The following is a 14,646-nucleotide window of genomic DNA, read 5'->3' on the forward strand; positions in this document are numbered from 1 at the left end:
ATCAGCAGGGGGCGCTGTGCTGTGGGGAGTGGGGCAGGGAATCAGCAGGGGGCTGCAGGGAGTGGGGCTGGGGAGGCTAAGCAGTGATTTCTGGGCTCCAGAGATTGCGAAGGGGGCATTGTGCTGCAGGGAGCAGGGTGGGGGGACTTATTTGGGGTTGCGCTTCCCTTGCAGTCAGTGCTGATCCAAGAAGAGCTGGGGACTAAACCCAGGTTGCTGAGCCCCGTTTAGGGCCTTGACCACATGACTCTTGTTCCTCATTTGCCCAGGTCTCCAAACACTCGGCAATAACAGACAGCACTAGCCAGCAGATCCTTGTGGATTTGTCTTAGTGCTTCAGTTCACGGCAACGGCCATGGGTCTCTTTATAAACCATTCAGCCTCCCCTGGCTCTAAGTGTAGGCTGAGTGGTAATGGAGCTGGCACCAAATGACAATAACTCCATTTATCAGAGCATGTGATGGGCTCCTGTACCAATTTCCAAACAAGCCCCTTTGTGCTTTCCCCGACGCTGCCCTGTATGGTTGGCAGGAGCGCCCTGCAAACCTTCACAAAGCCAGCACATTCTCCACCTTCAAGTCCTGCCATGAGGACTACAAAAATCTTGACAATGGTTACGCTGCTGGTCATCTGACAACCCGCCATGCTGAGTGGTGTTGTCTCATTGGCTGTTCCCTTGTTCTTCCGTGTCTGTCTGTATCCATCTGCTGTTGCTTGTCTTATGCTTAGTTCAAAAACTCATCCTCTTGTTCTGTGGGCCATGATCAGTAATGCAACTCCTAGAACAACAGCTGTCTTCTTCTTCCACTTGTCTCTCCAGGCATGCCTAACCTTCCTCTCAGTGTGGTATCTGGGGAAATTCTGGGGTCTTCCCCTCCAAGACTTCTTGGAAGAGAATTCATCACGGCCTTCATGCAGAATGGCTTACAACAAACACTCAACAGTGACTTCCGGCTACTCATCACAGGCTATGCCCCGGCCACATCGATCACCATCTCCATGAAGAAGCCAGCACTCAGGGTGTCTCTCCAGGTGAATGCTGGCCAGACTGCAACGGTGATAATCCCACCCAATGCTGAGATGGTAGGGGCCAAAGTCTTCGACAACACAGTCGTTGTCCGGGCTGACTATGATGTCTCCGTCCTCTCTCTCAACTCCAAACCCAACTCGGCCGACACCACCCCTGTCTACCCAGTGCAGAGTTTGGGAATGGAATATTATGTTGTCACGCCGACCATGAGAATGGATCGCTATGGAGAGGTTGCCATTGTGGCCTGGGAGGGCCCCACGACAGTTGATGTGCACCTGAAAGGGGCTGTCATTTTCCAAGGAAAGACGCACCTCGGAGGGAGCAGGCTTACCATCAAGCTGGAGGCAAACCAGGCTGTCCAGCTGCAGAGCCCAGTGGACATATCCGGCACAAAAATCATTTCCCAGAAGCCTGTGGCTGTCTACGTTGGACACACCTGTGTGACAAGATCCATCCAGTGTGACCACGTGTCTGAGCAGCTCCTGCCTGTCTCCAGCTGGGGGACCACCTTCATCGTGCCCCCGTTGTCCTTTGAGATGCAGTCTGATATCGTCTATGTCTCCACCTCCCAAGCAACTGAGGTGGAAGTTCAAGTTGGGATGAGCAAGAGCAGTAGGGAGCTGCTAGCTGCGAAGGCTGTGCAGTACAGAATCCCTAGCTCCAATGCCTTGTACTTCTCCGCTAGCGCTGGGATCCAAGTCATCTTCTTCTGCGATGGTGGGACCAAAGGAAACATCAGATACAACCCATTCTTCATGGCCATCCCAGCCGTCTCAAGCTACTGCCAGTCCTATCACATCTACGGACACAAAGAGTTTGAGAACTACGCACTGATCATCGCCAAGACATCGGAGTCCGCAGGGGTCACCGTCAATAAGAGACCACTGCGCAATGTCCTGTGGAGGCCAGTTGCAGGCACAGAATACTCTTGGGCTGAATACAGCCTCGGCAAAGGGTTCCAGGTCCATAACGTGGAGCACGCCAGCTCCCCCTTCGGCCTGCTGAGCGTTGGGATCGGAAACCAGAAGGCGTATGGCTCCCCAGCCATTTGTGCCAGTGGTGAGTACCGTGTCGTGGATTCTCTCCACCTCTCCTTAGCACCCTCCTTCTCTCCCCTTGATTCAACCTCAGGATTGTTCTCTATAAATAAGGCAAAGAGATAAACACCAGGGTGGGAGAGGAGTCATTTAAGGGTCAATGCTGACACAAGAACAAATGACCATAAACTGGCCATGAATAAGTTTAGGCTTGAAATTAAATGAAGGTTTCTAACCACCAGAGGAGTGAAGTTCTGGAACAGGCTCCCAAGGGGAGCAGTGGGGACAAAAAACCTAACTTGTTTTGAGACTAAGTTTATGGAGGGGATGGTATGATGAGACTGCCCACAATGGTGTGTGGTCCATCAGTGACTGCTGATAGCAAATGTCTCCAACTGCCGGTGATGGGACACTAGATGGGGAGAGCTCTGAGTTATGATAGAGAATTCTTTCCCAGGTGTCTGGCTGATGGGTCTTGCCCACACACACAAGGTCTAATTATCACCATATTTGGGGTTGGGAAGGAATTTTCCCCTAGGTCAGATTTGCAGAGAATCGCTGGGGGTGGGGGTAGGGGTTGCCTTTCCCGGCAGCATGGGGCACTGGTCACTTGCTGGTTTGAACTAGAGTAAATGGCAGATTCTCTGTCCCTTGAAGTCTTTAAATCATGATTTGAGGACGTCAGTAACTCAGACAGAGGTTAGGAGTTGGTTATACGAGTGGGCGGGTAAGGTTCTGTGGCCTGTGATGTGCAGGAGGTTGGACTAGATGATCATGATGGTCCCTTCTGGCCTTGAAGTCTGTGAGGTTAGTGGGAGCTGCAGTTGCTCAGCTTCATCTGGATCAGCCCCTGGGTTCTGTTGCCCATCCCACGCCTGGCACACCAGCTGGTTCTGTTGAGCACTGGGGCCATGTCAGGCCTCACTCCACAGCAAAATCCATTGGAGATTATGTTTTTTTTCAGATCCATGCAGAACGCTGAATTGCCGGGAGAAGGAAACATGCAGGATTAAGAACGGCCAGGCAATATGCTTCCATGACTACATGGGAACCTGCCAGGGGTCCCTGACCTCCCAGTACTTTACCTTTGATGGTTTGACCATGGACGTCCAAGACACCTGCACCTATACCATAGCCAAGTACTGTGGCCGTGACCCCACCCTGGAGCCCTTCACCATCAAGGAGAAGAACAGCAACATGGGGAAACAGGACAGTTCCAACCTTGGGTTGGCCACCATCCAAGTCTATGGCTACAACATATCCATCTACAAGGGAGAGGGTGGAGAAGTCAGAGTGAGTTGTCTGGCTCGGTTCACTTTTTCACTTCTAATTAGAACTGGGCACATTTTTTCAGATAAATACTTCATTAAACAAAAGAGGCAGTTTCGGTCAATCCAAACCTAGTCCTGAATTTGACACAGACGGTTTTAGCCAGTCACAAAATGGCTGAAGGAGTTGCTGCATGGCCCGTTTTTAGCCCATTCTTTAGGGTTCTCAGCCAGGAAACAAAAGATCCTTGTTCAAATCCTACCTCTAGAATAGGCCCCAAATGCGCTTTAGCAATTCCCCCAAAATTCATCCCATTCTACATATAATACAGTGTTTTTCTGTAAGTAGCCCTCCACCCACACTGTACGGGAGTGAAAAACTTCAGAAGTGGAGACAGCTGAGCGAAAATCAGCATTTCAGTCCCCTGAGGAAAGTCTGGATGTTTTAATGTTTGCTGCCATTACAAATCGAGATGAAATTGAAATATCAGAATTTTTCCTACAACGAAAGTTCCCAAACATTTTGATTTGGAAACGTCACATTTCTAGTGTTTCAAAGTGCTCTAGAATCCACATGCATGCTCAGATTGTCTTGAAAATTAGTAAAAAGAAAAGGAGTACTTGTGGCCCCTTAGAGACTAACCAATTTATTTGAGCATAAGCTTTTGTGAGCTACAGCTCACTTAGTATGCTTGTTCGAGGCTGGGGTAGAGACAGTGGTGTGAATTTGGAGTAGTTTGCCCATAAGAACAGCCATAGTGGGTCAGACTAATGGTCCACCTAGACTGGAATCCTGTCTCTGACAGTGACCAGTGCCAGATGCTTCTGAAAGTTTGAGGTTTAGGGACACTGGAGCATAGGGCTGCGTCCCTGACCCTCATGGCTAATAGCCATTGATGGCCTTATCCTTCATGAACTTAGCAGATTCTTTTCTGAACCCAGTTATACTTTTGGCCTTCACAACATCCCCTGGCAACAAGTTCCACACATTGTGTGTTGTGTGAAGAGGTACTTCCTCTTATTTGCATTAAACCTGCCGCCAATTAATTTCATCAGGTGACTCCCAGTTTTTGTGTTACGTGAAGGGGTAAATAACACTTTACTCACTTTCTCTGCACCAATCAGGATTTTATACACCTCTACCAGATCCCCCCTTAGTTGTCTCTTCTCCAAGCTGAACAGTCCCAGTCTTCTTAATCTCTCCTCCACTGGAAGCTGTTCCACAACCCTAATCATTTTTGTTTCCCTTCTCTGCACCTTTCCCAATTCCAAGATACCATTTTTGAGATGGGGCGACCAGATCTGTGCAGAGGGGTTCCAGAACCAAAGGGCCAATCGCTCCGGTTTGCCTGTTCTTGTGTTGTGTTTTTCTGCACACCCGCGGCTCAAACTATGGTACTGAATTACCCTAAATTGAGTTTACCTGGTTTAATCTGACCTCAGGTGGGGTCTAGCTCCCAGTTCCAGGCTGGGCAGAGCAGTGTGGCCTAGTGGCTAGAGCATTCAAAAGACTTGAGTGTTATTGCTGGCATTGCCTGCTGGCCTGCTGAATGATGGTGAGTGAGTCACATTTCTGCTATGTGATCCAGTTTTCCCTTCTGTAAAATGGGGATTATGATACAGACCCCCTTAGAAATGCACTTCAAGCTCTACTAATGAAAAAGCATAATGTAAGAACTAGTGGCCATTACTTTAACTTTTTATTTCCTGGTTTTCAGGCGTTTAAGTTTAGCCACAGTCTAGATTCCGGGAGGGCACAAGCCAGCGCTGGGTAATATTAACCCTGCATTCACAAAGTTTTTTGGCAGTGAATTTTTCCCTTGTCTTTTGCCTTGGTTGGTTTTTTGGATATTTGTGGCAGTGAATCGTTACCCAGAGAGCTCACAGTGGCAGTAAGAGCGAGTGTTATGGAAAGAGCAATAAAGCCTCCGTTTCTTCCCCCTTCTCTTTTGTTAGTTAAACGACAAGAGCGTCAGCCTGCCGGTCACCCTGGAAGCTGGGAAAATCAAGCTCTCCCAGAGTGAGAGACGTCCCACCCTGAAGACGGATTTCGGGCTCCAGGTGGGGTATGACAGCGACTGGGCTGTGATCGTGACTCTCGCCAGCAGCTATTTTGGGAGCACTTGCGGGCTGTGTGGGAATTTCAATGGTGACAGTGACGATGAAGAGACGCTCTCCAACGGCACCAAAGCCTCTTCCGTCCTGGCCTGGGTTGGTAGTTGGAGAGTGGAGGACTCAGACCCCGCCTGCAGGGATTCCTGCCAGGGGAAATGTCCAGTGTGTGAGGAGAGCAAGAGGCAGCTCTACGGGGGGGACAGTCACTGCGGGGGGATCAGCAAAGCGATAGGAGGGCCCTTCAGAGAGTGTCACCCCAGAGTGAATCCTGACGAGTTCTTCCACAGCTGCGTCTACAACGTGTGTCTGAATGAGGGCGACAAGAGCATCCTGTGCCAGGCACTGGAGGCCTACGCGGACGCCTGCCGGGAGCACGCGGTCACTGTCTATGACTGGAGGACGCCCTCCGGCTGTGGTGAGCACGGCAGCTTGTTTTCCTTATTGATACGGAGGGAATAGGGCTAGTCTGTTGTTTCCCTCCGTTGATGGGGCAGATGGGGAGGGATGTGAGTGTGGAGAGGGAACGTGCAGAATCCTTGGGCATTGGGGTCAGCACTGACACTGAGGGGAGAGCGCCCCCTACCGAACCACCTGCCCCGCCCCCTGCAGCACGGCGCCCCCTACTGAACCACCTGCCCCGCCCCCTGGAACACTGTGCCCCCTACTGAACCCCCCGCCCCGCCCCCTGCAGCACGGCGCCCCCTACTGAACCCCCTGCAGCACGGCGCCCCCTACTGAGCCCCCTGCCCTGCCCCCTGCAGCACGGCACCCCCTACTGGACCCCCTGCAGCACGGCGCCCCCTACTGAACTCCCTGCCCCGCACCCTGCAGCATGGCGCCCCCTACCGAACCACCTGCCCCGCCCCCTGCAGCACTGCGCCCCCTACCGAACCACCTGCACCGCCCCCTGCAGCACGGCGCCCCCTACTGAACCACCTGCCCCGCCCCCTGGAGCACTGTGCCCCCTACTGAACCCCCCGCCCCGCCCCCTGCAGCACGGCGCCCCCTACTGAACCCCCTGCAGCACAGCGCCCCCTACTGAATTCCTGCCCCGCCCCCTGGAGCACAGCGCCCCCTACTGAGCCCCCTGCCCCGCCCCCTGCAGCACGGCGCCCCCTACTGACCCCCCCGCCCCGCCCCCTGCAGCACGGCACCCCCTACTGGACCCCTTGCAGCACGGTGCCCCCTACTGAACTCCCTGTCCCGCCCCCTGCAGCATGGCACCCCCTACTGAACCCCCGCCCCGCCCACTGCAGCACGGCGCCCCCCAGTGAGCCCATCACCACTATTTCCTGTGGCACCATGTCCCTGTACTGAGCCCCCTGCCCTGCTTCCTACAGCACTAAGTTATTTTTACACCCAATCTCTGCTTCTCCTTGGCTGCTGAGATCTGCCTGGCTCCCAGTGCCAGGAGCTTTGGCTGCAGACATGCAGAGAACAGTGAACATTGTGCATGACCTTTCATTGTCTGCATATGGGAATTAATTCCCTGGCCCATCCCTGTTGGCTCATACAGCATCCTGCAAGGTGGATAATGCACTCGGTGCTGCTCACATGTACCAATCTGTCTGTAGCTCTCACTGTCTCTAGGCAGGTTATTTAGTTCACTGCAATCTCCCCCTCTCTGACCCCCTGACAGTCCTGCCCTGCCCTGAGAACAGCCACTATGAGGCCTGTGGGAACGCCTGCCCAGCCAGCTGCTCCAACCGAACTGTCCCCTCCTCCTGTCAGGAGCCCTGTGTGGAGACCTGCCAGTGTGACAACGGTTACGTCTTTAGTGCTGGCCAGTGCGTCCCTGTGGGGAGCTGCGGATGTGACTACAATGGCCGATACTACAAACCCAGCGAGGAGTTCTGGGCCGATGAGAACTGCCGCTCTCGGTGCAGATGTGACCCCAGCCTGGGCACGGTGGTTTGCCAGAAAACCAGCTGCAAGAGCAATGAGAGATGTGTCATTGTGAATGGTGCCCACCGATGTAAGGCAACTACCTACTCCACCTGCATAGGTACTGGAGACCCTCACTACACCACCTTTGATGGGAAGAAGTATGATTTCCAAGGCACCTGCATCTACCAGTTCGCAGCTCTCTGCTCCGAGGACCCCACACTCACCCCGTTCTACGTCAAAGTGGAGAATAACAACCGAGGCAGTAAGGCCGTGTCCTTCACCAAAACAGTGACCTTAGTGGTCTACAATGTGACCATCAGCATGAGCCAGGATCATCCACGCAAGATGCAGGTAGGGATGCAGAGGTATTATTGGGATCACTTCTGAAATTTTGCTGTCTAGTCTATATCCTGGAAACACAACCCGGGTGGTTTCCATCTTCCCATACCAGAGTTTGAACTAGTTGAATATTTTCACATACAAATATTTGGTTGAAAAAAGACCTTTATTCGGTGGGAAGAAATTCATGAAAATGATTACATTTGGGGTGGAATGATTTGGTTTTTGAAAAAATGTTTGACGGGCACTAGAAATGCAAACTGGATCCACTTTGTTTTTCATCTTCCTTTCTTTTTTATTGTCACGTTTGGTCCCTTTTCAGGTTGCTCAGCCCCACTGCCATTGTCTGCCAGTGTCATAGACTCATTGAAAGGGGGGCTGAGTGGGACCTCGAGAGGTCACAGAATCATAGAATATCAGGGTTGGAAGGGACCTCAGGAGGTCATCTAGTCCAACCCCCTGCTCAAAGCAGGACCAATCCCCAATTAAATCATCCCAGCCAGGGCTTTGTCAAGCCTGACCTTAAAAACTTCTAAGGAAGGAGATTCTACCACCTCCCTAGGTAACGCATTCCAGTGTTTCACCACCCTCCTAGTGAAAAAGTTTTTCCTAATATCCAACCTAAACCTCCCCCACGGCAACTTGAGACCATTACTCCTTGTCCTGTCCTCTTCTACCACTGAGAACAGTCTAGAACCATCCTCTCTGGAACCACCTCTCAGGTAGTTGAAAGCAGCTATCAAATCCCCCCTCATTCTTCTCTTCTGCAGACTAAACAATCCCAGTTCCCTCAGCCTCTCCTCATAATTCATGTGTTCCAGACCCCTAATCATTTTTGTTGCCCTTCGCTGGACTCTCTCCAATTTATCCACATCCTTCTTGTAGTGTGGGGCCCAAAACTGGACACAGATGAGGCCTCACCAATGTCGAATAGAGGGGAACGATCACGTCCCTCGATCTGCTCGCTATGCCCCTACTTATACATCCCAAAATGCCATTGGCCTTCTTGGCAACAAGGGCACACTGCTGACTCATATCCAGCTTCTCGTCCAATGTCACCCCTAGGTCCTTTTACACAGAACTGCTGCCTAGCCATTCGGTCCCTAGTCTGTAGCTGTGCATTGGGTTTTTCCGTCCTAAGTGCAGGACCCTGCACTTATCCTTATTGAACCTCATCAGATTTCTTTTGGCCCAATCCTCCAATTTGTCTGGGTCCCTCTGTATCCTATCCCTCCCCTCCAGCGTATCTACCACTCCTCCCAGTTTAGTATCATCCGCAAATTTGCTGAGAGTGCAATCCACACCATCCTCCAGATCATTTATGAAGATATTGAAGAAAACCGGCCCTAGGACCGACCCCTGGGGCACTCCACTTGACACCGGCTGCCAACTAGACATGGAGCCATTGATCACTACCCGTTGAGCCCGACAATCTAGCCAACTTTCTACCCACCTTATAGTGCATTCATCCAGCCCATACTTCTTTAACTTGCTGACAAGAATACTGTGGGAGACGGTGTCAAAAGCTTTGCTAAAGTCAAGAAACAATACATCCACTGCTTTCCCTTCATCCACAGAACCAGTAATCTCATCATAGAAGGCAATTAGATTAGTCAGGCATGACCTTCCCTTGGTGAATCCATGCTGACTGTTCCTGATCAGTTTCCTCTCCTGTAAGTGCTTCAGGATTGATTGTTTGAGGACCTGCTCCATGATTTTTCCAGGGACTGAGGTGAGGCTGACTGGCCTGTAGTTCCCAGGATCCTCCTTCTTCCCTTTTTTAAAGATTGGCACTACATTAGCCTTTTTCCAGTCATCCGGGACTTCCCCCATTCGCCACGAGTTTTCAAAGATAATGGCCAATGGCTCTGCAATCACAGCCGCCAATTCCTTTAGCACTCTCGGATGCAACTCGTCCGGTCCCATGGACTTGTGCACGTCCAGCTTTTCTAAATAGTCCCTAACCACCTCTTTCTCCACAGAGGGCTGGCCATCTATTCCCCATTTTGTGATGCCCAGTGCAGCAGTCTGGGAGCTGACCTTGTTCGTGAAGACAGAGGCAAAAAAAGCATTGAATACATTAGCTTTTTCCACATCCTCTGTCACTAGGTTGCCTCCCTCATTCATTAAGGGGCCCACACTTTCCTTGGCTTTCTTCTTGTTGCCAACATACCTGAAGAAACCCTTCTTGTTACTCTTGACATCTCTCGCTAGCTGCAGTTCCAGGTGCGATTTGGCCCTACTGATTTCATTCCTACATGCCCAAGCAATATTTTTCTACTCTTCCCTGGTCATATGTCCAACCTTCCACTTCTTGTAAGCTTCTTTTTTATGTTTAAGATCCGCTAGGATTTCACCGTTAAGCCAAGCTGGTCGCCTGCCATATTTACTATTCTTTCGACACATCGGGATGGTTTGTCCCTGTAACCTCAACAGGGATTCCTTGAAATACAACCAGCTCTCCTGGACTCCTTTCCCCTTCATGTTAGTCCCCCAGGGGATCGTACCCATCTGTTCCATGAGGGAGTCGAAGTCTGCTTTCCTGAAGTCCAGGGTCCGTATCCTGCTGCTTTCCTTTCTTCCCTGTGTCAGGATCCTGAACTCAACCAACTCATGGTCACTGCCTCCCAGATTCCCATCCACTTTTGCTTCCCCCACTAATTCTACCCGGTTTGTGAGCAGCAGGTCAAGAAAAGCTCCCCCCGTAGTTGGCTCCTCTAGCACTTGCACCAGGAAATTGTCCCCTACACTTTCCAAAAACTTCCTTGATTGTCTATGCACTGCTGTATTGCTCTCCCAGCAGATATCAGGAAAATTAAAGTCACCCATGAGAACCAGGGCGTGCGATCTAGTAGCTTCTGCGAGCTGCCGGAAGAAAGCCTCAACCACCTCATCCCCCTGGTCCGGTGGTCTATAGCAGACTCCCACCACTACATCACTCTTGTTGCTCACACTTCTAAACTTAATCCAGAGACACTCAGGTTTTTCTGCAGTTTCATACCGAAGCTCTGAGCAGTCATACTGCTCCCTTACATACAGTGCTACTCCCCCACCTTTTCTGCCCTGCCTGTCCTTCCTGAACAGTTTATAACCATCCATGACAGTACTCCAGTCATGTGAGTTATCCCACCAAGTCTCTGTTATTCCAATCACGTCATAATTCCTTGACATCACCAGGACCTCCAGTTCTCCCTGCTTGTTTTCATGGCTTTGTGCATTTGTATATAAGCACTTGAGGTCCATCTGAGTCAACCTTTTGTTTCAAAGTGTAATTTTGAATATTCCAAACGTTTTGTTCAACCTGATCAAAAGTGCCAAGGGGGTTCATTTTGGTGAGAAAACCTGGACAAATTCAATTGCGGTTTAAAACCAACTGAAGTTGTGGTGTATTTTTTCAGTTCAGCCTCTGAACGCTGCTGTTAACACTCAGAGGAGAACCTACCCGAGTGTTTGATCCAAATGTCCAAGCTCCTGAGTTCTGCAGCCCTTGTGGCATCAGCCAAATTCTTTGTCTTCACCCTGACACCCTGGAGTAGAGGAGAGGCCAGCCACGTAGTTTCAGCAAACTCTGAGCTCCCAAATGGTACCCTTGGGTGTTATACCCTATTTGAGGGTTCACGAGAGGAAGACAGCCCTATTATTTCTATTAGACTTCCCAAATGAGAGCCTAGGTTTCAGCTCTCTCAATTTCTCTGTTGTTTCTATCAATATTCAGAACCTGGTGCCAAGCTGTCCTGCAGTGGCTCAAGAACATGAGTATCAACCTCAGGCAGACTGCTAAAAACCAGGGCACAGACCACAAACTGGTTATGAGCATAGGTGCCAACTTTTCCCGGCACCGGTGGGTGCTCATCCCCCCCCTTGCCCCAGCCCCGCCCTGACTCCACCCCACCCCACCTCCTCCCGCCCCTGCCCTGTCCCCATTCCAACCCCTTCCCCAAAGTCCCCACCCCAACTCTGCCCCCTCCCTGCTCCTATTGGACTCCTTCCCCAAATTCCCGCCCTGGCCCCGCCTCTTCCCGGAGTGCGCTGCGTTTCTCCTCCTCCCCCTTCCCTCCCAGCGCTTGCTGCTGTGAAACAGCTGTTTTGCGGCATCAAGCACTGAGAGCTCGGGGGAGAAGCGGGGATACGGCATGCTCAGGGGAGGAGGTGGAGGCGGAGGTGAGATGGGGTGGGAGGGCGGGGCGGTGAGCTGCCGGTGGGTGCAGAGCACCCACCAATTGTTCCCCATGGGTGCTCCAGCCGTGGAGCACCCACGAAGTCGGTGCCTATGGTTGTGAGTTCTGTACTTAGATTTCACCCACCAAATATCAAGTGTAAACTCCTCACACACTACAACAGCCTAACCATGGAGTCACAGCCAGTCCCTGTGGGTAGTCCAGTCTGTCTGCTACCTTGTGATAGATGGTTCCTCACACCAAAATTCAAAACCACATTCAGGCTACAGCCACTCCCAAAGGACCTGTCACTTAGCCCAGGTAGCCAATCCTATAATAAACTATCTAAAGATTTATTAGGGGGGTGGAACACATGATTTATGAGGAGAGGCTGAGGGAACTGGGAAGTCTGCAGAAGAGAAGAATGAGGGGGGATTTGATAGCTGCTTTCAACTACCTGAAAGGGGGTTCCAAAGAGGATGGATCTAGACTGTTCTCAGTGGTAGCTGATGACAGAACAAAGAGTAATGGTCTCAAGTTGCAGTGGGGGAGGTTTAGGTTGGATGTCAGGAAAAACTTTTTCACTAGGAGGGTGGTGAAACACTGGAATGCATTACCTAGGGAGGTGGTGGAATCTCCTTCCTTAGAGGCTTGACAAAGCCCTGGCTGGGATGATTTAGTTGGGGATTGGTCCTGCTTTGAGCAGGGGGTTGGACTGGATGACCTCCTGAGGTCCCTTCCAACCCTGATATTCTGTGATTCTGTGAATAGACCATTGACTGTCCACGTCATGTCTTTTCCAGGTGGATGGTGTTTTTGTGGACCTGCCCTTCTCCCACCAGCACAAGTTCAAGGCCTACATCAGTGGTGTTCATGGTTTCATCAAGACCAACTTCGACCTGAGAGTGAGCTTCGACTGGTACAGCTATGCCCGGGTCATCATACCCAATACGTACGCCAACGCTGTCTGCGGCCTCTGTGGCAATGCCAATGAGGACCCAAGCGACGATCTGACCATGAAGGATGGAACTCAGACATCTGATGAGATTCAGTTCGCTGACAGCTGGAAGGTTGGTGATGTCCCAGGGTGCTCGTCTAGTTGCACTGGGGACTGCTCAGTCTGCAGTGAGGCTCAGAAACAAACCTACAAGGGACAACAGTACTGCGGGATCCTCACCCAACAGAACGGGCCATTCAGACAGTGCCACGGGGCCATCGACCCAGCTCCCTTCTTTGATGATTGTGTCTTTGACACCTGCCACTACAAGGGTCATCGTGACACTCTGTGCAGCGCAATCAGTGCCTATGTGACAGCCTGCCAGGCCAGGGGCATCCGGATAGGGCAGTGGAGATCGGCCTCATTCTGCAGTAAGTGTCACTTCGTGAACATGTTGCTATATATAAGTTCAATACAATCAAAAACTGGCCAGTGAGCACATGCACCAGCACCCTCTGCTGGGTGGAATCAGAACTGCTAACCCTTGTGTCATAGGCAGAGCCTTTCAAAAAACAGGGGAAGTGGGGACATTTAATAAAAAAAACCCTAAATATTCAAGTTTGTTTGCATTTTGCAGGGCTTATAATCTAACAATTTTCCATTTTTCCAATTTTATTTGTGATTTTTATTAGAATTTTGGACATTTCAAAATTTCTAATTTTAGACATTTGAAAATTTCATTTTTCCATGTGTCTTGATCTCCTTTTGGCATTTTAGTCACTGTGCAATAAAATGAATTATATCCAGGTTGTTTTTCTCCACTTTTCTTGTTTTCTTTTTTTCCCCTTTTATTACTCTGAAAATTTCAAAACTTCTCAAGAATCAAAGAGTTTAATTTTTTCTGTTTTTTCAAAGTGGAGGAAGTTTTGAAAAGTGAAATAAGGAAAAGTGAAAAAATGGGGGTGGGGGGAGGAAAGACGCCAAGTTAGACATTATTCCTTGTACTGCACTCACTGACAAAACAGGAAAATCAAAGATCTGACTGGTTGAATTGTCAACATTGTCAACATTTTCAATTCTAATGAAAAATTGGAGAATTTTAAAAAAGTGAAAGCTTTTTGTGAAAGCTTTTGGTTCTGTGAAAAACAACAACAACATTTTTTCATCCAAAACAAGTTTTGAATTAACAATGTTAACCTACTCTAAAAAAAGTCTCTTAATTCTCAGATGTGTCCAGTGCTTTGATCTCTCTTGCTAATATGGGCAGTTTGACCTTCTTGCTAAATCAAAACCTCCAGCTGTTTTGAGCTAACACAAGTCCAATACAAACAAAATCTCATGCCTGATAGTCCTTCACCCCACGACATGAAGAGAAGGGGTTAAAAACAGAACTAGTCAGGAATTTTCTCCCCAAAATATTTGTTTGTTGGAAAATGTCAGTTTGTCAAAACCAAAACTAATTGAGAAAAAGAAAAGAAGCAGAGTGTTGAAAGTGTCAGAACATCTTGTTTTAACATTTTTGAAATCAAAACTTTTATTTTCTTGAGTCAAAATGACTTTTTGTTCTGAAATCTTAGTTCAGTTATACAAAAAAATGTTTATTTTTTTAAAAAGGTCAAAATCTAAATAAAACGTTTTGAAATGGTTGAAGCAGAATCTTTTGAGTGATCGGATCAGAACTGGTTTCAGATTATTGCACTGTGAAAATGCTAAAAATTTCTGCTTTTTACACCATTTCAAAAAAGGCCAAAATTCAGAATCTCATACTCTTGCGGGAGGGATAAAATTGTTTTCTGCCCGGCATTAGAGAAAACATTGACTGCGTCTTCAAAAATCAGATAAATATAATAGAGAACCACAGCCACACGACAATAGC

The 14,646-nt window shown here is 49.6% G+C and overlaps 1 protein-coding gene across 1 annotated transcript; it reads left to right on the plus strand.

The window, feature by feature from the left end:
• Positions 1-3,168: 3,168 nt before the first annotated feature.
• LOC142070052 (IgGFc-binding protein-like) lies at positions 3,169-13,266 on the plus strand. Its single transcript, XM_075123024.1, has 4 exons — positions 3,169-3,360; positions 5,292-5,865; positions 7,090-7,688; positions 12,637-13,266. The coding sequence occupies exons 1-4, from the start codon at positions 3,169-3,171 to the stop codon at positions 13,264-13,266; spliced, it is 1,995 nt and encodes a 664-aa protein (XP_074979125.1).
• Positions 13,267-14,646: the final 1,380 nt, after the last annotated feature.

The sequence above is a fragment of the Caretta caretta genome, chromosome 24 (genome assembly GCF_965140235.1).
Source record: "Caretta caretta isolate rCarCar2 chromosome 24, rCarCar1.hap1, whole genome shotgun sequence".
NCBI lineage: Eukaryota > Metazoa > Chordata > Testudines > Cheloniidae > Caretta > Caretta caretta.

Bases quoted from the DNA above. Each gene is read 5' to 3' on its own strand.
- LOC142070052 (XM_075123024.1), top strand. From the start codon at position 3,169: ATGGACGTCCAAGACACCTGCACCTATACCATAGCCAAGTACTGTGGC. The intron at 3,361-5,291 runs GTGAGTTGTCTG...CTCTTTTGTTAG, and splicing joins GAGAGGGTGGAGAAGTCAGA to TTAAACGACAAGAGCGTCAG. The intron at 5,866-7,089 runs GTGAGCACGGCA...ACCCCCTGACAG, and splicing joins GAGGACGCCCTCCGGCTGTG to TCCTGCCCTGCCCTGAGAAC.